At 26.3% G+C, this 26850-nt stretch overlaps 2 protein-coding genes across 7 annotated transcripts in view; both read right to left on the bottom strand.

Annotated features, from left to right (window-relative positions):
* The window catches only part of LOC117166897, a 29999-nt gene extending 19228 nt beyond the window's left edge, over window positions 1-10771 (bottom strand). Inside the window, exons 1-4 of the mRNA XM_033351336.1 lie at window positions 10580-10771; window positions 3209-3288; window positions 2990-3111; window positions 2537-2901 (exon numbers count right to left, since the gene is read on the bottom strand). Of these exons, the coding sequence (XP_033207227.1) occupies window positions 2537-2901; window positions 2990-3111; window positions 3209-3288; window positions 10580-10620 (608 nt within the window). The 5' untranslated portion in view covers window positions 10621-10771. The remainder of the gene's footprint in view (window positions 1-2536; window positions 2902-2989; window positions 3112-3208; window positions 3289-10579) is intronic.
* Window positions 10772-23327: 12556 nt separating this feature from the next.
* Window positions 23328-26850, bottom strand: part of LOC117166975 (segmentation protein cap'n'collar) — a 306553-nt gene continuing 303030 nt past the window's right edge. For 5 of the 6 annotated variants that reach the window (XM_033351483.1, XM_033351482.1, XM_033351484.1 and 2 more), the window contains exon 13: window positions 25453-25620. In XM_033351483.1, coding sequence (XP_033207374.1) covers window positions 25453-25620 — 168 coding nt within the window. Of the gene's footprint in view, window positions 25621-26850 lie in introns of all 6 variants that reach the window. The other variant, XM_033351481.1, reaches the window with a different exon arrangement.

Below are 26850 nucleotides of genomic sequence, written 5' to 3'. Positions count from 1 at the left end.
GAGGTCGGATTCGGATTCAGCGCAGCAAAAACCTTCGGGTATACTAGGTCTGGTCTCTGGTTCCGGACCTTTGTCAAATTTTGTCGGCCTGTGTTATCTTTGAACTGTTGACATTTAATGTGAACAATACAAGTATTGTTAAAAATCATAAATTCTTAAATTCTGTCATATTTTCGGTTATATAACCTGAACTTAAATTAACGGGAATTTAAGAATTCTAGGCAAAACATTAATTTTCTTGGTTAGAAATCATCTTTTTGGTTAAAAATTAGTTGTTTTTAGTAATGAAAATATGAATTTTCCACTTTTGGTTAGAAATATATATATTTTTTTAGAAAATTGCTCTTCTACGTTAAGAATTGATCCTTTTGGTTGAGAATTCAACTATTTGGTCGAAAATTTATTTGTTTTTTAGTTGAAGATTCATCCTTTTAGTTCACAATAAATTTTTTGATAACAAGATGAATTATTTTATTGAAAATTCATGCATTTTGTTCAAAATCTATCTTTTTTTGTTGTAAGACAGTTGATGTGTATGTTGAAAAATTATTTTCATTAGTTGAAAATTCAACTAATTGGTTGAAAAATTTTCTTTTATGTAAATAATTACGCTTTTTGTTTTCAAACCCTCTTTGGTTAAAAATTTAACTGTTTTGTTGAAAATTCGTTGTTTTTGTTCAAAAAATTTTTTTTAACGTTCAATTGATCTTTTTAGTTGACTCTAAATGTATTTACTTGAAAATTCAAAGACTTGATTACAAATTTATTTTGTATTTGAAAATTCATTTTACTTAACAATTTTTTTTTTTTTTGGTAAAAGTTTTAAAATCAACTCTTCGGTTCAAAACGGAACTATTTTGTGGAAAAATTCGTTCTTTCTTACGGTTTAAAATTAATTTTTTGAACTTAAAATTGTTATTTTGTAGTTGAAAGTTCACTTATTTTGTTGACAATTTATCTTTGTTCGTACAAAAATGGATTTTCTTAGTTGAAATTCTATATTTTTGGTACAAAATGACCCATTGATTAAAAATTGTTTTTTCTTCTTTTGGTTGAAGATTTATCAGTTCGTTAGAAATTCATTGAGTTAAAATTTTAACTACTTTGTTGAAAATTATCATATTTTTAATATTATCTTTTTAATTGATAACTACTTTCATTGGTTGAAAATTTATCTTTTTAGTTGAAAAAATTTTTTTTTTGGTTGAAGATTTATCATTTTCATTGAAAATCCATTTCTTCTGTTAAAAGTTTAACTATGTTGTTAAAAATTCATTTTTTTGTTTGAAAATTAATTATTTGGTAAAAAATATTCTTTTTTTTTGGTTTAAGATTTATTATTTTCATTAAAAAATTTATTTCTTTGGTTAAAGTTTTAACTATTGTGGAAAATTCATGTATTTAGTTAAAAATTCATCTTTCTGGTTCAAAATTCATTTTCTTAGTGGAACAAGTGATTATTTGGTTTAAAATTTTTTTGTATAAAATACAACTATTAGGTTACAAATTAGTATTTTATGTAAATAATTAATCTTTTTGCTTTAAAAATCAACTTTTCGATTGAAATTCGTTTACTTTTTTTTAACTTAAAATTGATATTTTTTACTTGAAACTTCATTTATCTTGTTTAAAATTTATCTTTCTTGGTACAAAAATGTATTTTCTTAGTTAAAAAGCAGATTCGTTAAAATTTTAACTATTTTATTGAAAACGTACGTACTTCGTTAAAAATTCATATTTTTCCGTTGAACATTAATCTTTTTGATTGTAAATTAACTTTTTTGTTTTAAAAATTAACTATTTGTTTAAAAAGTATTTTTCTGGTTGAAGATTCATCAGTTTTGATAAAAATTAATCCCTCTGTTAAAACTTTACCTATTTTGTTGAGAATGCATGTATTTTGTTAAAAATCTATCTTTTTTGGTCGAAAATTTATCTTATTGGTTAAAAAATGTGCTCTTTTTTCTTGAAAATTCAATTATTTGGTTGAAAACTCGTTTTTTATTAAAACAAATTAATCAAATAATCTTTTTGGTTGAAAAATTAACCCTGTGGTTCAAAATTTAACTATTGTCGTGAAAATTTGTTTCTTTTGCATCTTTCTTGATCTTTTTTGGTAGAAAATTAATCTTTTTGGTTTAAAAATTCACTGATTTGTGTGAAAAATTAACTATTTGGTTAAAAAGCATTTTTCTGGTTGAAGATTTATTAGTTTTAATAAAAATTAATCTCTATGTTAAAACTTCACCTGTTTGGTTGAAAATACATATATTTTGTTAAAAATCTATATTTTTTGGTCGAAAATTTCTCTTCGAGGTTATAAAATTGATCTTTTCGGTTAAAAATTCGTATTTTTTAACAATAATTAATCTTTTCTTTCGAGAAAATCATCTCTTTGGTTGAAAATGGAAGTACTTTAACATTATTTTTTTATTCTCTAACAAGTTGTAATATATGTGGATTTACTATTTTTTTGGTACAACCCTGTTTGTTTATAACATGGTTTCTATATATAAAAAAAAATAATAATCTAAACCTGTTATTTCCATCTTCGAAGCCTTTCCCTCTTCCTTCTCTGTCCCAGTCGTTGTAACTCTCCTGATTCGGTTTGTTCCATTTTGGAGTGTCCGACCACCTCATTCCCATCGCGTCACTAGACATGCCGACGTATTTATCTTTATTTTTTTTCGCTTTTTTACGCTCATCTCGCAGCTTATCGTCATCCTGAATGAAGTCGATCAACTCCTTGACTTTGTGCCTGATGTTTATACCTTGATCCTTGCCAAACTCGTCGATGTATGTATAATTTTCGAGGGATTTTAGATCGTAAATATGCTCTCGTGAAGATGTAACAACACGCTCGGAGCCATTGCGAACCAAATAATTCAAGAGAAGTAGTGCCTGAAAAAGATGATGATTATCGTCTTGAATTTCTCTAAAAAAAAGATCAGAGATAGAAACTGGTTTGATTAGGATTATAGAAGACTACCTTGTATGTTCGACGCCAATTGCGTTTATTTTCCTGTAGCATTCTCTTCCAAAGCATTGACATTACTTCAGGAAATTGCTCATACGTAAATGTGGCCTGAGCTAGTTCTTGCATCATGGCCCCTAAAAAAATTATGTTAATGGTTTCCTGAATTAAATTAACACTGTAAGAATTTATTTGACAAAATTATTTATTTATAATCAAGCTGTGGAACTTTACCCGTTGGTCCCCAGGCGTCATCGTTCGTAGCTTCTCGGACTTTGGCCTCCGTGTCCGTGTAGTTCATAACTACATTGGTTCTGAAATAATAATTATTTTTTCAAAAATGTATTTTTTATTCCTTTCGAGCATCAAAATATTAGCTTGAGCTACTCGACATTCCCTTATCACGATGCATCAGAACAGATAGCGACCTACAAGGAATCTTGTTTGTATTTGATAAAGATCGAAGATGAGGAATGCTTTTCTTTAATTTGGATTAAATTAAAAAGTTTTGTAGATCTTCAATCAAATTGAAAATCGATTATTTACTCATTTATTTTTTAACTCATTCAAACTGCATACTTTACGTATTGCAGATAATAATTCGAATTAATTAATTTCAAATATTAATAAAGATTTTTACTATTCTTTAGTACTAATTGTTATTATTTTTAATGAATAAATTAATTATTTATATACTTTGATACAAGTCTGAGACTCATTTCGAAAATTCAAAAAAGTCTCAATAGTAGCATAGACTTTGCGAAAATCGTAGCAAAATAGTGTCATGCAATTGTTTAAATATTAAATCGAGGGGTCAAATATTTTTTAAATCTCGTATACAATATACATCTCACATAAATTTACATGAAATTCTTTCAAATCTTTTAAAATATTCTAAAAGCTTTGAAATCCGTTGCAAATCGTCAATCTGTTTAATTCCTTTAAAATCTTTCAAATCCCTTGAAATCTTATAATTTCTTTTCAAATTATGTGAATCCCTTAAATGTGCATTCCCTTGAATTCTCTGAAATCCGTAGAATTCCCTTTAGTCCCTTGAAATTAAATTTAATATATTCCCTAAACGGCCAAAACACTCAAAAAATACTTGCCTTGAATTATATAAACCGTTTATTTAACGTATTTTTTTTTTTTCATTTAACCAACAATTTTCATTACCTTTTTACAATCATTAGAAATTTTCTGAAATCTTACAAAATTCTCTAAAAACAATTAGAAATTCCTGAAATCCCTAATAATCGCACAACAATCGATTAAAATAATATCTTTCAAAATTCCTTATAAGTTGGTAAAATCGTTTACAATCCTATAGAATACGATAATGTCCCTTGAAATCCCTTCAAATCGCCCTAAAAACTTAAAAATTCCTTCAAATAATTGACTCTTCGAAAATCTCAGAAATGTCTGAAAAATTCTTGAATATTTTTGAAATTCTCTGAAATCTCTGGAAAAATCTCCACTTTTTTATCCCTTGAAATTTATAGAAATTCCTTATAATCTTATGAAATGTTTTAGTTCTTTAAAAATTCTATGAATCCTTTAAATTTGGTAAAATTATTCAGACATTTTTTAATCTCTTAAAAGTTTGTATAATCCTACAAAATTCTTTAAAATCTCATAAATTTCCTACGAATTTTTCAAAATACACTATATTCGTTAAAATTACTTGATATTTTAAAAATCTGTTGAATCTTGTGAAAGCCCTAGAAATATTATGAAATCTCGTACAAGAGCTTGAAATCTTCAATATCTTATAAAATTCCTATAAGCCGTTTAAATCTTTTCAATCTGTTTAAATCGTTTCAATTCTTTCTGAACCCATAAAATCCCTAGAAGTTCCTTAAAATTTCATTTCCCCGTTCGCAAACATTTTTCACGGGCAATCGAGAAAATGTTTTTTTATTCTTTTGAAGCCTTTCACAATTCTTAAAAAGCGTCTAAATTTTCTGTTCGAAATCTGCAAAAGTCTCTTTTTTTTGTTTAATTGGACTGAAGGCTATTCGTACCGAAATTTCGGTAGGAATAGCCGACTTTTGTGGGTATACGTAGACACTTCAATTAAATTATTGAAATCCTTTCAAATTTTTAATTATTTCGAATCTTTCCAGGCCTTCTAAATATCTTCTTAAACATCAAAAATGAAACCATTTTTAGTTTAGTTTCGAATATTTGATTTATAATTACTGATTTTAAATGAACAGTCAAATATTTCTAAATATTAAGCAATTATTCTTTTTCTGAATTACAAAATTTCAAATTTTAGACTAAAACAATATTTTAAATTTAATAAAAACTTTTATTCATAATATATTATTTTTAAGTCATTTTAAAATTAAATAGTTTATAAAGGTTCAATTCGGCGTTTACAGTTGTTTAAGTAGTAAGACTTTCTAATTGAAACAATTTGATTTTTAACATTCAAATCTGAAAATTCTGAAATTTTAAACAGATTCCGAATCATCATGTAAAATTAATTAGTATCCACTTTTTAATAATTGATATATAGTTCAATTGTAAAAAAATCATTATAATTTATATTTTCAGTTCATAAACAAAAGTGGTTTCTATCCAAAATTTTAGATTTCAAACGGTTCTAATTTTTTATTTTTCATATCTTTAAAAACTTAATTTTAAAATTCTTTAAATAAAAAACGTAGCTTAAAAATTAAAATCTGAAAGGAAACATTTGTAAGTGAATGATTTTCGAATTACGCATTGCAAACTAAATTATATCATAACTGAAAAAGATACGAATTTAAGTGAATATTTACAGAACTTTAAATTTCTTAACAAATCTTGAAAACTTTTTAAACCCTCTGAAATTATTTAAACTATTTTAAAACCTTCGAAACCAAAAGTGAAAAAATAATTACATTAGCAAGGAATTTGAGAAATTATTAGCAATAGTGTAATTTTTTTTAAATACTAGCAAAATAGTTGCATCGTTAAACGAAAAATGTCAGCAATCGTTGCTGAATAATCAATATATGAATTATGAGATGCTATTATCAGGATTTATTATCTATAATAAGTAGGTTTAATTAATCTGTAATCTAAGATGGACTTTTAATTTTTATGATATCGGTTAAAAAGTTTCAAAATATGATCAACCATGGTTTTTCGGCCTACCACAAGTATGTGATACAGGTGGGTCTTGTGCAAGATTCATGTTGCAATGACAACCACTAACTTGTATTTCAAGCTCACTGACAGGCCTTTCACGATTAACACCATGAAAAACAGGTAAAAGTATGAATCATTATTCAGTTGTCATTGAAATACAATGAAAAGAAAGTTCAGCTTACGGAAATTACAACATAACTAAAATATGAGTCACATTCTTTTAAATTATAAGTCACATTCCTTTAAATTATTACAGGGTGGCCATTTTAGACGATGAAAAAAATACCTGGTTTTTTCACGGTTCACACAAATTTTTCACATTCATTCAAATTAAAAAATACGAACTCTCAAATCTGAGCATTATTAAAAATACTTTTTTTTATACTTTGTTGAAAATAAAAAGACCCTCCCTTTCGTCTGAATGTTAAAAATGACAAATTTGTCTCCAGTCCTCGCAAAAAAAATGTAAAAAGAAAAAATTGGCCTCCCCTTACTCAGAAAAACGATTGGTAATCGAAATGACTTCCCTTCAAAATCGATAAAAATCTTAAAAACAAACAAATGTTACTCTTCCAATTAGGAAAAAATTAAAACCTAAATATCGTCCCTTCCAACTCGATAAAAATCTTAAAAACAAAAAAATGCCACTCTTCCAAATTCAGAAAAAAGATTGAAAATTAAAATTTCCTACCATCAACTCAATAAAAAATTCAAAAAGAAAAAAAGGCCTCTTTCATTTAAGAAAAATACCATATAACCTAAATTTCCTCCCTTTCAACTCGATACAAATCTTTAAAATAAAAAAGTTACTTTTACAATTTAAAAAAAAAATTGAAAGCTCCTCCATTCAGCTATATTAAAATCGAAACTGCCTCGCTTCCAACTCAATAAAAATGTTAAAAATACAAAAATACCCTTTACAAAATATGAAAAATAAATTTAAAATAAGAAGTTCCTCTCTTCAACTCAAAAAACATGTTTAAAAAAATAGCCTCTTTAATTTCAGAAAACAAATTTACGCCCTTTAAGACCAATGACAGTTTTGAAAATAACAAATTATCCTTCTTTCAATTCATAAAATATTAAAAACCAAAATAGCTTCCTTTTGAACTTGATAAAACTCTTAAAAATGTGAAATGTCCCTCTGCCTAGCAGAGGGACTATTAAACTATTCAAGGATATCTGTTTGATTTATAATTGCTCATTTTAAAGTAACAGTAAAATATTGCTAAATATATTTGTTGTATTCTCTTTTTAAATCAAAAAATTTCAAACTTAATGAGTCAACAATGGAATATTTTAGACTGAAAAAATTATGAATCTATTAACTAAAAATTATTTAAAATTCGAAAGTATAGCTCATAATGTTTCAATGGAACGATTGAAACATTTTAATTATTAACGTTAAAAACTGTATATTGTTTAATTTTTAACAGATTCAGAATTGTCTTATAAAATCAATTATTGTTTCATTTTTAACATTTTAACTACAGTTCCATGTTAAAAATGATTAATTTATTTATAATATATAATTTATAATAATTAATTAATTTATAATTGTAAAAGTTAACAATTGGACTTAACATTAACAAAATTTGAAACCAAAGATTTTTTTCCACTTCCCGGCATTTCTCGGTTCAGTGGCTACCCTGTATTAACATTAAAATAAAAGAAAAAATAATACAAAATTATCAGTGATCGAAACAGTGATATTACCTTTCAAATGTTTACAATTTCATAAATAATCATATTAATCTAACTCGAACCTAAATCCTTTCGACTTATTGAGCTGTAACCATATGAAGCCTCAGAGAAAATTAATAATATTTACTATTCTTATTCTTCCATATAATTCGTTATATTTATTTATTATTCTGCTTCCTACTTTCATATTAACTATATGGCACACGTAACGTTATTTTATGATTTAAACATAATGGAACAAATTTAAGAATTTACGAAGTTCTATGTGACATTTAAGAGTAAAACTAGTTTTCGATATTTGGTGCACTACTTAATTGACGCATACCTTTTCGCTTGCTATTGCGTAAACATAAACCCGTAGTTAATTATCTCCGAACAGACAGTTGACCATGACCTAATCTGAATAAAAAAAAAAAAACACCATGTCTCGTTTAACTGCCAATTTTCTTCTTTCAATTACTATACGAGACTGGTTTAATTTATATAGGATTTTTAAATAATTTTTAACAAAAGGGTCTGTATGATGACATCATCAATTCACCGAGATATTAATCTACTCAACATTTTTTACGCAGATTTCCTGTGTAAAATGGATTATACGTTTAATGAATAATTCATGGGCTAAATAATCATTTATTCAGAGTACGTTTCAAAAATGAAAAGCATTTTAGTTCGGGTTTACTTGACATTCGTCTAAAACTTACCTACTTTTATAGCAAAACGTATCGAAATTATGACACATAGAGAAAATAATTTAAAATAAGCATTATATCAAGAATGTCTCTTTTATTTCAAACATATTTCATTTGATAAATCTTGTAATAAATTGTCTATATTAAATGAATAAAGGATTAAAAAAATTAATGCTCAATCAGTAAAATTTGAAACTTTACTAATACGTGAGAAAATTGCATATACTTGTCTGCAACGTGATAATAGTAATTAGCATATGAATTGAGTATAAATCAGCTAAGTGTTTAAATCATAAATTGAAAATAATTAAAGACGAAAAAATAATTTCGAATCATTACTTATTTTCAAGACATATAAATATAATTTTTCAGATTAAATTTTAAACCAAAATATGTATTTGAATTTAAATCCAAAAAAAGACTTTCAAGTCAAGGAAGAACAAATTTTCACCCAAATTAGAATTTGAGGGAAAACAATATTTAACAAAAAATACAGGTTTTAAATAACTATTTCTTTTCTAGGTTCATTTGTTTGCAAGGTTATATAAATACAAGTTCCCTAAGATTCTTGCCAAAATTTTAAAAGAGTTTAGACGTGTCGAAAAAGTATAATTTTTTTATTTTACATCATTGTTCAAAATTGTAGGAAAAATTCGAGTCAGTTTAAAAGATATTTAGTACTTTTAGAAGTTTTAAAGAAATGAAAGAATATTTGATAAATTTTCGGAAATCTTTTAGTTTTTAAATATTTTTAATCGCTTAAAAACATATTGTTAAAATTTTGAAAAAAAATTTAAATAAAGAAATTGCTCTTAAATCTTCTAATTTTTTTCGAAGTTTTTAGAAATCTTTTTACATTTTTCAAAATTAATTTTGCAAACTAAAAAATCATTACAAATTTGCCAGGAATCTTAAAACAATTTTTTTATGTTTTCTAGCAAACTTCTTTAAAAAAACGTTGAAATTTTGTTTAAAAAAATTCAAAATGTACACTTACTTTAAATTTTTTGAAAGCTTTCTCAACTTTCATATTATATTTTTATCTTTTCAGTACTTTAAAGGCTTCTAAATATCTTTAAAAATATTTCCAACACTTTGTTTTAATTGTACAAAATAAAAAAAATACTTAAAATCTTTTTAAATATTCTCTTACAATTAGTTTTTCAAAATAAAGAATCAGTTTGCATTTACCCAAGAGATTTATAATTCAGTTTTCATACTTTTCTATAAATACAGAAAATAAAACAAAAAATGTGTGTTATTGTCGGTACCGGTAATGTTTTTGTCCGTAATTTTATCTTTCTCATCTCTTTAAAAGTGTGAAAAAGTTTTCAAATTCTAGTACGATAGCAAATATTAAGAACAGAATAATTTTCCAATGATATTAAATCATTTAAAATTAAAATTTTATTGTTTAGGAATAATGTTTAGAAGCATCTAGAAATAAATTTTACCATGAAATAAAACGGCTTAATTGCTGGAAACTGGTTTAAAAAATTGATAGTACAGAAAATTCATAATCTTTAATAGTAGATAAACAAACTGAAAACTGAAAAGTCATTAAAAGTAAAATTCCCGAAATGCCGCAACCAATCAGTTTTCGACAACGTGTGTCCTATACTTTCGTAATATTTGGTAATCACATTTTTTAGATATTAAACAAAAATTGATGTTCAACACACAACAAATTTATTTCAAGTAACAAAACAAGTGGTTTTTATTCCATTATATGTTGAATACCACCTGAAAGATTTTAAAAGCTTTTTTGCCCTGTAATATATAATTATACTCAGAAATGATTGGCTTGGGTGATCACGAGATAAGACAAGACTACATTTTATTACATCCAGGAAACGTTTGAAATCAGCATTACGCCTTTTTTTGCGTACATCACAAATTTGCTACTAAAACTGTTTTATTTTAATCCATTTTGGCGATTTTGTGGCTGTTATCTGCAAAAAGGCTTTTGAACTATGGAGTAATATTTACGGCAAATTCCAAGGCAATGAAATGCGTTAAATCGAAAAAGAGCAAAATCAAGGTTAGATTGCTTGTCGTTGTAACTTACGCCTTGTCCATGAGCTCTCGAACTTTCCACATGTTCATCATCTTGAATTACACTTTTTAAACACCGTATCACAAAATTTTTCAGAGTAACTATCGCAAGAAGAACATTAAAACGTCACCAGATGTTTTTAAGCTCATTTGATATCCACGAGGAACACAAACGTCACCAGATGGTAGCCATGTTTGTCTGTTCCACCACTCCAGTACTCCACGGTTCCAGTTCCACCAGTTCCACGTTCAGTGTTGACGCGCTGGAGCCGCCGCTCGTTGATTGAAAAAAAAGTTATGAACCAGATTTGTCAAAATAGTCGGTTTATTACGTCGAGAGGCGATAATTTTAAAGCCTTAGGAACAAATTTATCAACTTGGAGTTAATCTAGCATTTATAACGGTACTGAAGTTCAAATTGAATACACCAAATATACATATTTGTTTCGACCAAAAGTAAATGTTACACCTGTTTAACGGTCAGGAATTTGTTAACTGTGATAGAAAAATTGAATAGTACTACATTATTTTGTGATTTTATTGAGTATTTTTTTTATTGATTTCGAATTATTTTCAAATTTAAAACCAAAAATGTTAAATTTTCAACCCAAGAAAGATTATCCAGTGAAGAAGGAAACAAAATTTGAACCAAATTGTTCAACTTTATACAAACAGTTGAACTTTCAATAAAAAAATTCATATTTAACTAAATGGTTCAATTTTTTACAAATAAGTAGTCAAATTTTCACCAAAACTTTAATTTTCGACGAAAAAGGATGTCAATTGAAAATTCAACTCTTCAACATTGAAGAGAATTGATAATTTAATTATTAACTGTTAGATATTTAAAAAAAAATTATTGAATTTTCAACAGAAGCAAAGTGAAGACAGTAGAAAATTGAAATATCAGCTGTTAAAATGAAAGAAAATTGACAATCGAATTTACAACAAATAAAAATTGAATTGTTGTAAAACGAGAAAAATTGATAATTTAATTTTTGACTGTTGAAAATTGAAGATGATCGATAATTGAATTGTCAATAGTAGAACATTCAAATCTTGAAAATTGAACAGAATTGAAAATTCAATTATTAACTATTAGAAATTTAAAAAAAAGTTCATAGAACTTTCATCTATGGAAAATTGAAAATTAAGTTATTAGCTGTTAGAAATTAAAGAAAATTAACATTTGAATTTACAAAAAATGAATAATCCATTGTTTTAAATCAAACAAAATTGAAGATTAAATTTTTAACTATTGAAAATTTAAAAAAAGTCGATAATTGTATTGTGAATAGTAGAAAATTCATCTCTTGAAAATTGATGAGAATTGAAAATCGAATTATTAACTATTAGAAATGGAAAAAAATAATTGAACTTTCATTTGCAGAAAATTGCCATTTGAATTATTAACTGTTAGAAATTTAAACAAACTGATAATTTAATTTAAAAGAAATGAAAACTCAATTTTTGTAAATCGAGCAAAAATGAAAATTGAATTTTTGAAAATTTAAGAAAATCGATAATTGAATAGTCAACAGTAGAATATTCAACTCTTGAAAATTGAAGAGAATTGAAAATTGAATTATTTACCTTTAGTAATTAAAAAAAATGTAATTGAACTATCATCTGCAGAAAATTGCAGAAAATTTCAAATTGAATTATTAACTGTTTGAAATAAAAGAAAATTGAAAATTAAAGAAAATTGATCTTTGAAAGTACAACAAATGAAATTTCAATCGCTGTAAATCTAACAAAATTGCAAATTGAATTTTGGACTGTTGAAAATTGAAGAAAATTGATAATTGAATATTCAACAGTAGAAATTCAACTCTTGAAATTTGAAGGCAATTGAACATTAATTAATTTACTGTTAGAAATTTAAAAATTGAATTCTTAACAGTAAAAAATTAAATTGTTAGCCGTTAGAAATGAAGGCAAATTTCAAATTGAATTATTAATTGTTAGAATTTTAAAAAAAATTAATTGAACTTTCATCTGCATAAAATTGCAGAAACTTGCCATTTAAATTATTAACTGTCAGAAATTTAAAGAAACTGATAATTGAATTTTAAACAAATGAAAACTTAATTGTTGTAAATCGAGTAAAATTGAATTTTTGACTACTGAAAATTAAAGAAAATATATAATTGAATTTACAGCTGTAGAAAATTCAACTGTTGAAAATTAAAGAAAATTAAAAATTGAATTTGTTATAAATGAAGGAAAATTGTAGAAAATTCATAATTGAATTTTCAACAGTGGAAAATTCAACTGTTGAAAATTGAATTAGATATTAAATTTTCCAAATTACAGGAAATTTACAATTGAATTTTCAACAGTAAAAATGTAAATAAAATTGAAAATTGGACTTTTAACTTTCAAAAATTGAAGGGAATTGAAAAATTAATTATTAGCTACTAGAAATTTAAAAAAAATGTTAATTTAATATTCATCTGTAGAAAGTTGAAGAGAATTAAAGGTTGAATTATTAACTGTTAGATATTAAAGAAAATAAAAAATGAAAGAAAACGGATTATTCAATTTACAACAAATGAAAATTCAATTTTGAACGGTTAGAAATGAGGGAAAATTGAAGAAAATTCATAATTGAATTTTTAACAATAGGAAATTCAATACTTGAAAAATGTAGTAAATTGACAATTGAATTATTTTAACTTTTAGAAATGCAAGAAAATTTACAATTAAATCTTCAGCAGGAAAAAATTCAACTCTTGAAAATTGAAGAGAATTGAAAATTGTATTTTGAACTGTTAGAAAATAAGGAAAATTGATCATTGAAGAAAATTCATAATTGAATTTTCAACAGTAAGAAATGCAACTGTTGATAATTGAAGAGAAATGAAAATTTAATTTTCAAGTTTGGAAAATTTAAGATTATTGAACATTTAGTTTTTAACGTAAAAAAAGAAAAGAATAAAAACGCTGGTAATCTCCTTGTAACTGTATCCAATTTTAAAAAAAAAGCCTTTAATGTTAGCAATCGTTAAAAAATCATTTAACATTGTTTAAAATTACAAGATTTTGTATAAAAAGTTTTTTTTTCTTTTCTCATATGTACATCGCTTGTCATATTTTTGTTTTTCTTCTTTGTTCTTGGCCTTTTATTCATAAAACCATGTCTCGATTTCTGCTTTTTTGGTCCGCAAACAGGTCACAACGAAAATTCAACAAAAACATTAAATTTTCAATCAAAGTAATGAAGTTTCAACTAAAATTATAAATCTTTACCTAAACAGTTGAATTTTACACAAAAAATATCAATTTTCAACTAAAATGAAGATTCCTTAACTGGAATAATAGAATTTTCAAGGAAATAGATGAATTTTTAATCAGCTAAAAAAATACATTTTTAACTAAAAATTGAATAGTTAAATTTTCAACTAAAGATATAAATTTTCAACGATGTAATATTCAACTGGACTGATTATCTTTTCAGTTAAAAAATTAATGCTTTACAACAAAAAGAATTTTCAACAAAATAGTTAAGTTTTCAACTGGACTAGGTTACATTGTCAACAACAACAAAAATGTTTTTTAAATTTATAAAATATAAATTCTCATCTAAAATTATGGAATATTCAATTGGCTTAGTTAATTTTTCAGTTAAAAAAAATTAATCCTGAAAAATTTAACAAAATAGTTAAACTTTCAACTATTAGAATTATGAATTAAAAAAATGAATTTCCCATAATAAAAAAACAAGTTTTTGTAAATTTTGATTCGAATCGTCACTTTTAGGCGTATCGAGTTAAAACTCGAAATCTATATACACAATCTGTATAACACAAATGAATAAGTACTGTTTAAATATCAGCCCCATAAGTCTTTTTTTATAGGGTCCCAAAAAAACCCATAAGAGCTAGAAAATCGCGATTGTTTCCGAAATTTTAAACTTATTATTAACTTTTCAGTTAATGCGTGACAATAATCAACCGAATTTAACAGAAATAATTGTTTGAACAATTTATTATTATTTATAATAATATTCTCTTGGTATAATGCTAAAAAATTGCTTTTTTATCTAAAAGTTTCCACTTTTTTCCTCGTTTCAATTAGAGTAAGATAATCATTAATTCTAGTTAACAATAATAATGGTTTGAACAATTTATTTTTATTTTTAATCATATTTTCATTAAATAATGCTAGAAAGGATATTTTTTCTCAAATTCAATAATATATAATTAAAATGTTATAATAATTGTTTGAAAAAATCATTATTGTTTATGACCATTTTCTCTCATATTAATGCCAGATAGTTGCGGTTTTTTCTGAAATTTTCAACTCTATTCATTTAGGAATTTTTAGATTTTTTTCGCACAATACTGAAATGTTTCAAACACCTCGACATTTTTTTCAGGAAAACAAAACAATAACATTTTTCTTTGGTTCAAGCTGTACAATATTTTTTTAATTATCTATTTTTCATTGTTGTTTACTAACAAGACCTGTGCATTAAAAGATTTGCCATAATTTTGTTATTATCTTTTTTTAATATTAAAAATATTTCATTTTCAAGATTTCAAAATTTCATTTTTAGGTATCTCAACGTACAAACTTTTTTTCCCTGTGGTTGCAGATTTGATTGATTTTAGCGTTTTTACTCCTACCTTATACACTTTGTTCTTTTTCCCAATTGTAGGTTCAAGTAATTTTAAATGAAAACTCATAATCTTCATTTAAATAACAAAGAACAAAATTTTTGGAACACTTTCGGTTCGAAATTAAATTAAAAATTAACGAAATCTGGCAAATAGTATATGATAAAGGGTACAAAAACTAATCAGGGCCTTAATTTTTAAATATTCAAAATTGTAATGAAACAATTTTGAATATTCAACATTTAAAAAATTTTTAATTTAAAACAATTTCAAAATTAAAACTGCAATTTTAATTATCTGAAGTAAAATTATTTCTCTTATTACACATAAATATTTTCTCATAAACTTTTTTCCTTGTTTGTGGGCCAGTTTTAAAAACATGGCGTATGGCGTGTGAAATATTTTCTGTTTTTTGAAATAGAAATAACATTTTTTCATTGAAAACTGAATGTGCGAAAATCCTCAAATGAATTGGCAGTCATGTGATATGTTTATATTGTTAATTCAATGTTACCATTGTTTTCTATATGCGCACAAACATTATTTCCAATTTTTCATGTGTACAGTTTTCAATAAGAAATAAAAATATAAAATCTCATTTAACAAAACTAAAAATGTGTCAAGTTAAAATTTTTTTTAAATATGAACAAAATTATTACTTTTTATTTGGAATTTGGTTAATAGAACCCTTACTTTAAATTTAAAACAAACAAAAACGAGCATCATCAATCGTACACTATATGCTCGTGTAGTATTTCGATTCGAGTAGGAAACTAATTTTTTATTCAAATTCGAAATAAAATTTTCGAATAACTATTTATTTGTTAAAATTTTTGAATACTTAAATTCGAGCTTAAATTAGGCTTTAGGAAAGTATTATCAGTTTGTTTTTAAAGTTATATAAATATAATATTTTTAATTTTATTTTTGGAGGTTTTTCATTCGTCTCATTTTTATAACTTTTCTTCAAAAATTAATTATTCAAAATAAAAAATTATTCGAAATTTTCCCAAAAATCTAACAAATTTTTTAACTATTTTGAAACCTTAAAATATCCTTTAAAAGCTTCAAAATTTTATTTTAAAAAATGCTCCCAGATTTAAAAAAATATTACTTTAAAATATTCCAGATTAATCGCTAATTATGAATTTTGCTGTAATTATCATGAATTTCCCCATTAAAAAGACTGATATCGAAAAAAGATTGTCGTCAACACATGCCCCAATAATACCTTTGTTTATAAAAATTGCTTAAAAAGTCATACAATTGATCAATGCATTTTTTCTGAAAATTATCATGAAGTTCCTAATTAAAAAAGTTGTCATCGGAAAAAACGATTTTTTGTTTCGACAAACGCCTTAATCTATTAATTTGTTTATTAAATTTGTTTAAAAACATCTTAAAATTTATAAACTATTCATGAATGTTACTGAAATTGTCATGAAGCTTCCAACTGAAAGGAGGGGCATTTAAAAAAACGATTTTTTTGCCGACAAATGACCGAATAATGCATTTTTTAAATTAAATTTGTTTAAAAAAATCATAAGATTAATCAACAAATTATGAAGGTTTCTAAAATTAATATAAAATTCCTAACTTAAAAAATTACATTGAAAAAATAAAATTTCTGTCGAAAAATGCCTGATTAATGCCTTAAATGCAAATTTAATAAACAAATTTTGTTTATTAAATTTGTTTATATTATTAAGTATAATAATCTCAAGAAGAAATTTCTTTATCATTATATGGTTTTTATTCAAATTTTTTGTAATGTAACTTTCAAAAACGTAAAATTATTGAAATTCGTAAAAAAAATTCAACAAATAATTTATTTACAAAATTTTTTTGTTTATTATATAATAATAGAATATCTTTAACTAATGTCACTCTATGAAAGTTAGATGATTTCAACAATTTTCATGTTTTTGACGAGCACCGGAAACGACAAATAGAAGAAATGGTCATTTTTTCGTCATATTTGTTTATTTATAAAAAAATTGAAAGTCTATTTTAAAAATCAGGCTCGACAACTCTTTTAGAATTTTTAAAAATTAAAAAAAAATTCGATTCAAATCGGTCAATATTTGTGAGCGATACGTTATTTTGAACGTTATTTTTAGAGGGCAACGATCCCCCCAATTTCATTCCAAATCCAAAAAAAAGAAACTCCATAGTTTTTTTTTTTTTACAGGTGCCCGTTTTGACTTGAAGTTTCCCATTGTAAAATGCATGGGGAAAAATTTTGTTGTTGAGTTTGTGGAATAATTTTTTAGGATTTTAACAAATGTGATGGGAAAGTATGGGGGCCTGTTGAGAATTGTCCAATAAAGAATTTCATGTATCAAACATATGGGTTTGACACCCCTAACACTCCCCCAAGATTACCTGAAAACTACCCTTAAAACAAAAATGGTCAATTCTTCATGAAATCAACATTTTGAGTACTGTATTCTGTTTGTTTTTTATTTAAAATTATTAATATTGGTCTAGTGGAATATTTGTTATCATTGGATAATTAATTTTTAATTCTTTAAATAAATGGAATTTGTTTAAATATTTCATTTCGAACATTTATTTTTTTCCACTTAAAATTATTACTACTAGTCTAGTGGAATATTTAATAACATTCATTCAATAATTTTTAAATGTTTAAACAAATGGGATTTGTTAAAATTTTTTTTTGAATATTCGCTTTTCCCCTAAAAATGATTACTATTGGTCTAGTGCAATATTTATTAACATTAGTTCATTCATTTTAAATTATTTACACAAATGGAATTTGTTAAAATAATTTAGTTTCGTTTTTTTGAATAAAAATTATTACTGTGGGTCTAGTGGAATATTTATGAGTAATAATTAATTACTGATTAATAATTAATTTAATAACAATGAATTCATCAGTAATATTTAAGTAATAATTTTTATTTAAAAAAATAATCGAACAATGTTGGTAAATATTCCACTCAAAAATATTATTAATTTTTTATAAAAAAATTATTTAAACAAATTTCATTTGTTTAAACAACTGAAAATTAATAAACTAATGTTAATAAATATTCCACGAGACCAATAGTAATAATTTTTAAAGAAAAAAACGAATTTTCGAAAAAAATTGCTTTCACAAATTCCATTTGTTTAAATAATAAAAAATTATGAACTAATGTTAATAAATATTCCACCAGACTAATGGTAATAATGTTTAGGGCGAAAAACGAATTTTCGAAAAAAAAATTATTTAAAAAAAAGAAGAGAATACAGTGTTCAAAAGGTCGATTTCCTGAAGAATTGAAACTTTTGGTTTTAAGGGTAGTTTTCAGGTACTCGTCGGGTGTGTTAGGGGTGTCTAACCCATATGTCTGATAGATGAAATTCTTCGTTAGATAATTCTCTACAGGCTCCCATACTTTCCCGGCAAATTTTTTCAAACTCTAAACAATTATTTTAAAAACTCAAAAAAGTTATTTTTCCCCATGCATTTCACATGGGAAACTTCAAGTTTTTTCAGATTTAAAATTCAAGTTTTTTCAGATTTAAAATAAAATGGGGGGGGGGGGTCGTTGCCCTATAGAATGCAAAAAATTTTTGCCATACATTTTTGGACCACCTTAATATATAATAATAATAATAACTAAATAAATACATTGTATTCTGCCCATCCCGTATTTTCGCTTACGCATGACCATCGAAGAAGAAACCAAGAAGGTTCTAGAAATATAAAATCAATATTTTAGTACATAAACCCTGATCGGGCTCGGAGCCCTTAGTCTCATAGTCTCGTGAAATACAATAGTTCTCGCCGCTCGCTCGCCTGTCTTTGTCTTGTCGACTCGAGTTCCTGTCAAACCTCTACAGAGTTTACATCTAGTATGGATTACAGTTAATAAAGTGTGATAATTAATTTAAACATTAAGTTTTTGGCGATCCTGTTAAATTAAGTTCCTTACGACTTAAGATTTTTGCAATCCTGTCAGCATATTCTTTTCGAAGAATCATTAACTGAACGATATAGAGAATTCTAAGGAATTCTACACACGAACTCCAGACTTCTTTGCGAGGTAGCCCGAAAACAGAATAAGATATTAATATGAATGAAGCTGCCCGGTAAGAAAAGAAGAATAGAGCAAAATTAATATTTCCAGATTTAAACGAAAGAGTGAGCATTTTTTAATTTTTTTGAAAGTGCTAATTTTCCATCGAGAGAAGTGCCCCAAAAAAGAATAGGTTTATCTCCGAAACCAATTTTTTTTATTTCCTTAACGACTGACGCTTGTATTGTATTGCATGCAGGTTAATATATTTTCCACTTTTTTGATTCCTCTTAATTCGATCAGTAGAAACACCTCTCATGGTTCTTTTTAATTCCACACGTACATGCTATATTCTCGACTTATTAATATATCCACAAAATATGTGCACTTAATTAGTTTCTATTCCTTCTTGTGTAACATAAGTTTGGAAATTTAAATTTTTTTGTAAAGGTTATTTTTAATTCCATACTGACATGCTTTATTGTCGATTATTTTAATTCCTTCTAATCTGTACACAAAATATGTGCACATGCATAGTTTCTATTCAGTTTTGTGAAATTTAAGTTTGCAAATTTCAATTTTTTGTCTGCGATAACGGTGGAGTAATTTTATTTATAATATTTTATATTGTTTAAACAAATTATAGAATAGATAATATAATAAATAATAAGAAATTCATTTGATAATATTCTCTAACATAGAATTAATTTATCATTAAACAGATTTATAAAAATATTCTTTGACAATACCACAAATTATTTCTATTAACATAATTATTTTATATTTATAACTGATCGATTAAAGAGGACTAGGTTTTTGGTCTTCAAAGTGACATTATCAGCCTTTCTATTCTTTCTTTTGCCTTCCTTCATTTTTTAATTCCTCTCAACACGCTTCCATTACATTTTTCTCAGTCGATTAAAAAGAATGAATTTTGCTTTTTTTCTACTCCTTGGTGGAACTTTTGATGGAGGAAAATTTACGTATTAATGAGAATTCAGATTCCGAATTTTTCTTAATTTTTCTCTTCATACCGGGTGTGTACGAAGCAATACTAACATTTTTTCAACTCAAAAGAAGAAATATACATTATATTTGAAAACGAAAATTCTAAACTCAAAGTCGCGTAATTTTTTCAGGAAAGAGTGGAGTAAAGCCTGCTATGCGCCTTTCGGGAAAATCGGCCGTAAAATTTGAGAGAGGTCTCACATTACGAAGGAAAGGATTTTAATTAATTTATTTATTCATTCATTTATTAATTTAAGGATTTCTTTAGAGTTTGAAAATCAGTAAACTATACAGCTATTGATCCAATTTTCCAGACAGACAGCAACCCAGTCGAGTCTACGGTCTCAATGAAGAAAGAGAAGAAGCAAGTCAGGAGTCTACGGTCTCCCAGGAAATGAGTGCAGTGAAAATATTGTCAAAAAAAAGAAGATGCAACTTATCGTATTTTTTACTCTTCTTTAATAAAATAAAAATTACTCTACTGTTTGCTTACATATGAACACAGCACAGTGACGCATCTTTTGAAGAAAGGAAGCAATAAGTAATCATGATCAACGACTACTACCGAATAATTAAGATTTATTTTAACCTAAATAAATGTAATTGAAAATAAAATAGTTTTTTGCATTAGCAAAGGAAAACGATATCAGAATGTCAAGATTTTTTTTTTGACGTACAAATCTTAGAGACGTACTTGTTTTTTTTTTTTATCAATTTTTGCAACATTGATTTAAGATATGTAAAAGCATCACAATTCAAAGCGAAAAAAAATTTAATTCAGTCGTAAAAACAGTATTTGAACAGTGTCCTGAAAAACAGTGATTAGTACTCCGCGGTTGACCGGTTAAATGTTTAAACAATTCGGATAATTTCCACGTCTAAACGCTTAGAGATTTAACATACAGAAAAGTTAATTCGGTTAAACATTCCATCATTTTCAATTTTTTTTCTCTGAGCTAACTTAAATTCATGGCCTAAAATTCTGCGCAGTTAAAAAAAACACACTTTGTATAGTGCGAATTTAAAAGGGTTTAGAGACCCAAAAGAAAAATAAAATAATTATTTTAAGTTGAATATATTAAACTAAATATATACAATATAGATTATAATCTATTATTGCATTTTTTGTTGGAAAATTTATCTTTTTTTATTAAGAGTTTCATCATTTCGTCGAAAATTTAAAATTGTTTTAAAAATTCATCGTTTTAGTTATGTTTCTTTGTTGAAAATTCATCTATTTGGGTAAACATTTGATCTTTTCTGATAGGAAATTCAATTATGGGTCGAAAATGTATATTATCGTTTTGAAAATTCAACAATTTTGTAGAAAGTTGAACAATTTGGTTGAAATTGTCTTCCCTTATTGACGGAAAAATATTCTTTGGTATAAAATTTAGCTCATTTGGCAGACTGTACATTTTTTTATTCAACTTTTTAAAATTTTAAATTTAAAATTAATTTTTTTTGTAGAAGTATGAACTATTACTTTTTTAATTAAAAAATAGTTGTTTGAAAAAAATAAAAATTCGTCTCTTTTGGTCGACATTTCATATTTTCTGTTTAAAAATGCAATTATTTGATTAAAATTAGTCCGCTCAGTTTAAAGACTTTACTATTTGGTTAAAAATTCGTCTTTTTTTGTTGCATTTTAACTTTATAACTCAAAATTTAACCTTTGGTAGAAAATTGATTTTTTTAGTTGACGATTAGTCTTTTTTGTTTAAAAATTCATCTCTTTTGGTCAAAAATGTAATTATTTGATTAAAATAAATCGGCTCAGTTTAAAGAATTTACTATTTTGTTGAAAATTCGTTTTTTTTTGTTTCGTTTTAACTTCTTAACAGAAAATTTACTCCTTGTTAGAAAATTGACCTTTTTAGATGAAACTTAGCCGTTTTAGCTTAGAAATTCATTGCTTCAAGTTAAGAATTTTACTATTTTGTTGAAAATTCGTCTTGTTTTGTTGCATCTTAACTTTTTAACTAAAAATTGAACTTTTGGTAGAAAATTTATTTTTTAAATTGACAATTAGTCTTTTTTGTTTAAAAATTCATCTATTTTGGTCATAATTTCATATTTTTGGGTTAAAAATGCAATTATTTGAGTGAAATTAATTGGTTCAGATTAAAGATTTTACTACTTTGTTAAGAATTCGTCTTTCTTTTACATTCTAACTATTTACCTCAAAATTTAATCTTTGTTAGATAATTAAACTTTTTTAGTTAAAAATTAGTTTTTGGGTTGGAAAAATTCACCTATTTTAGTCAAAATTTCATATTTTTTAGTTAAAAATGCAATTGTTTGATTAAAATTGATCGGTTTGGGTTAAGGATTTTACTATTTTGTTGAAAATTCTTTTTTTTCTTGTGCTTTTTCATTATTTAAATAAAATTGAACCTTTGGTAGGTAATTAAACTTTTTTAGTTAAAAATGAGTTTTTGGGTTTAAAAAATGGATCTCTTTTGGTAGAAATTTCATATTTTTTAATTAAAAATTCAATTATTTTATTCAAATTAATCAGTTCAGATTTTTGGTAAAAAAAATAATTTTTTTTTATTTGAAAATTCATCTATTTTGTGGAAAATTTGATTTTTTGTTAAAACATTAATCTTTATGATTGAAAATTCATCCTTTTAGTTTGCAAATTTAACTCTTTTGCTCAGATTTGATTTATTTATTTGAAAACCCGATATGCTATGAATTTAAAGCCTTTCAAATTGAATTTCATATAGTACCCACATTAATTTGATTTAAAAGAATTATTTCCCCTATTCTTTCGAAAAATCTCCTCATTTCCCCTGTCTTTAGAGCATTTTGACCTATAAAGTCTGTTGTCAACGTACTTTAAAAAAATTATTTTGCTTTCCTGTAAACTTGTATAGTCAGAATATTCACCTGAAAAACTGAATTATATAGAGCTAGTTTGAATAAAAAAATGAATTTGAAAACGAAGGAAAGCTTAACTCATTATCTCACTTATAAGATAAAACTAAAGTTATAGAACTAAAGTTGTAGAACTAAAGTTATAGAACTAAAATTATAGAAACTTGCAAATTAAAATGAACATTCGAGGCTGGTTTCAAAAAGCATGAACAATGAGTGCCAGGTACTTTTTCCCAGAGATTTATTTGAAGTTTGTTTATACAATATAGAAATTTAATGACGCGTGGAGATCTAAAAATGCCTGGGCAAGTAGATAAAACTTATGTTAAAATATACAACAAACGAACAGACATCTTTGATATCAAAACAAGCTAATCCGTCTTACATAGAATTTTCAACAGCAGGATTTCTGCTCGTCGATTTCGATACGCAAAAGGCATCCTACACCCGGTGGTATGAATACAATCGTGAATTAAAACCTTAAAAAATGGCAGATTACTTAAGTGTCAGCAGAAGCTGCATTCTTCCTCATTTTCTTCATTTCTTCACTACGTTTTCACGTCGTAGCATATATAATTATTTTCCATTATTTCCGCACATACGTACACTTTTTCCGTACGTAACAACAACTAATCGCTTCATTTATACATGTGTAATATTTATAGAAAATTATACTAACTACGTCGATATATACATAAAAAGGCAAATGTGAAATACCTGAACGATTCTCGTCTGTTTATTATAAAAAATAGGTTTTTCTTGCTATGTTTGTTCATATATCGCAATATCAGTACTATTATTAATATTGTAGCAGTACAGCAAATTGCAGTAAGTATATTCACATTGTTGCACTAGTTTCTAGTCTTATTTTTACATTACGTAACGTTAGTTAGTATCTTGCCTGAGTGTACCGATTTCCAAACTGGGTATTATATATTGATCAAAGTAACAACATTTCGAAACGCAGAACCGATTAAAGTATTTTTTCCTGTGTTAAACGTTCCCAGGCAATAACTCAAGCATTTGCCTTTTATCAAACAAAAAGAAACGCTTCGAATGAGACCCTTCAAGCAATAGGCAAAGCAATCTTTCCCTCATTTTTTTGATTCTTCACCAATCAATACTGCAGTTGTAAGCTACCTACGACTTCAAGGATCCCTTTTTACCCTTCGATAAATGCACGAACCGTACCAAAAACTCATAATATGGCTTCGGTGCGATTCATATTATAATTTATAAGCCTTGACATTAGTATACATTCAGTTAAACGGAGTACAAAAACTCATTTTGTAACAGTCCGTATTCCTATGATTTTTTTCCATTTTGAGTCGAAGAATCATTCGCACTGTGATTAACTTTATGCAACGAGTAGACGAATGTAGCAGTTTTTCTTTATAGTCGCAACTAAATTTTAATTAATGCTTAATGGTCGTATTTTAATGCATCTTTTGATAGACCAAAGACGCAAATTCTACAACAGCATTGAAATGCGACAGATTCGTTTCCATTTTCTTTTTTTTTTTTTACAAGAGTAAAACTCTTGGACGCGATGGTGGAATTTTCGCAGAAAATTCACACCTGCAAGACGAATCACTAGGAGCGTAATCTAAAAGACACGAGTGAGGAAGAAGAGTTCTGATTAAGAGGAAGAGAACAGGAGCGATTGTGGTTAAACCACACACTCATCTCGAAAAATTACTGCACATTTCTGATTCATGTCAGACGCCTTCATCTCATTCTATCTTTTTTTTGTCTGCTGCCAAGTCCTTAAAACATATTATAAGAACTCAATCCTTTTCGAATGAGACATCAACAGAACTTTAGTTTCTGCAAAACGAAATCACAGAATTTCTTCTGTTTCTAGCAACAATGTCGTGACCTTCTGCCGAAGGATTATACAAAGAAGAAACTCCTTAATAAAAAAAATGATAAAGAGCTTTCTGAGAAAGTACATGAACGGCTTTTCCCATTTAGAAAATAATAATAAAAATCATGGTATCATCCATATTAGGTTTAAATAATTCACAACCACTCTTCCTCCTGGATACCGTCAACGTTAAAAACCATCGTACATACTATCTAGTCTGGAAAGGTATTTATTTAGCTAGCTGAAAACTAGCAGAACTCGTTGTCTCTCGCATATTGTCATCGCGTGCGCGTGACTAGGATCAAGTCAAAGCAACGCAACTTTATTTTTCGTTAAGAGTTGTTATTATTCTTAAAATAAATGTTCCCTGCGCTGCGTGGCGAAATTCATGGCATCAAGGACGTGCCATTTTGCTGTCAACAACATGTTTGAACTTCTCCTGATTACCAATCTCTTTGGAGTCTAGGTTTGTGGAGCCTCACTCCTTTCGATCGATATCAGGCTTCGATTTCGGCTCCATTGTTGAGGTGCGAGAGTGATGAGGATTCGTTTGGTTCCGGCGAACCAGAAGGACGTTTCCGTCCGCTGTCTGCTGGAGGGTGTACTCGTATGGGTTATAGGGGTTGCCGTCTGGATCTCGCAGAGACTGCAATTTTAAAGAATCTTTTTAGTGTTCTTTCTAATCCATATTCTTATATAGTTTTTTATTTTAATTTGAAACGTTGTCACAGGCTTAATATGATTACTGCTCAACATGTCGAAGGCATTTTTGACTAGAGTTGGATTTTATTTGATTATTTTGCACGGGGCTTTCCGTTTCCGGCATTTTTATAATGCAATAAAGTGATCTAATGAGAGCAGTCTGCCCCGACATAGAGGACGATAATGTTAACTTATACAAAAATGTTCTCAATTGAATTGTTCTAAATAAAAAACGCCATTATTAAACGATTTAAAATTTAAATCATTAAAATGAAAACTTTCAAAATTGAGATTAAAGTTTTAGATAACTGAAAAATTTCTATTTCAAAATAGAAGAAAATTAATGATTTCAAATTGAAAAATATTTTACAATGGTTGGCTTCAATGATAAATAATTCTAAATCAAATGTTTATAGACCGAATTCATTTCAAAGCAGGCAGGTTTTACACTCGAAGTTGCACAATCTCTCGGGCACAAAATATGCTGTTTTTTTAGAGAAAATGAGGCGATAGGTATTTTTGCGATTTGGGGGAAAAAAATTTCACTAAGTTATACGTATTTGATTTTTTTTCTTCATGTTTTTCGTTCCGCATTCCACCGAATTTTCATATTTTTCTTGCTTGCAATAACAGATATGAAAAATCTGTTATTAACTATATTGTAAATGGCTCTTCTGTGCACAATTTCAAAACCAGGACACATTTGCTGTTTCGAATTTAAATATTTTTCAATGTCATTTGTTCATTTATATATCAAATCTAAACAAACAAATTGAATGATTAGAAACATATGGGCAACTTCTGTGAAAAGGGGCTAACCGCAACTTTTCTATTAAAAAAATTTTTGTTTACGAATTTTTGTTTATATAAAAAAGATATTCTATAAGTTTTATGCGGACTAAGACATTTTGGTGGTCAGGAGAATTTTTTTTATAAATATTAAATTTTTTATTTTTCTAGGAAACGGTAAAAGATATCATAAATGAGTAAAGAAATTTTTTGTAGAACTTTTTTAACTGTGCAAACAATTTTCTTAACATTTTTCATATATGTTGTTGTAAGCAAGAAAAATACGAAAATTCGAATTTATGAAAAAAAAACTCTCCAGGTAATAACATTTATTTAGCCCACATAAAACTCACAAGGTATTTTCCTTATTATAAAAGAAATTAAA

The sequence above is a fragment of the Belonocnema kinseyi genome, chromosome 2, assembly GCF_010883055.1.
Source record: "Belonocnema kinseyi isolate 2016_QV_RU_SX_M_011 chromosome 2, B_treatae_v1, whole genome shotgun sequence".
NCBI classification, from domain to species: Eukaryota; Metazoa; Arthropoda; class Insecta; order Hymenoptera; family Cynipidae; genus Belonocnema; species Belonocnema kinseyi.
The sequence above is the reverse complement of the archived record's forward strand: the minus strand, read 5'-3'. Positions and strand labels throughout refer to the sequence as shown.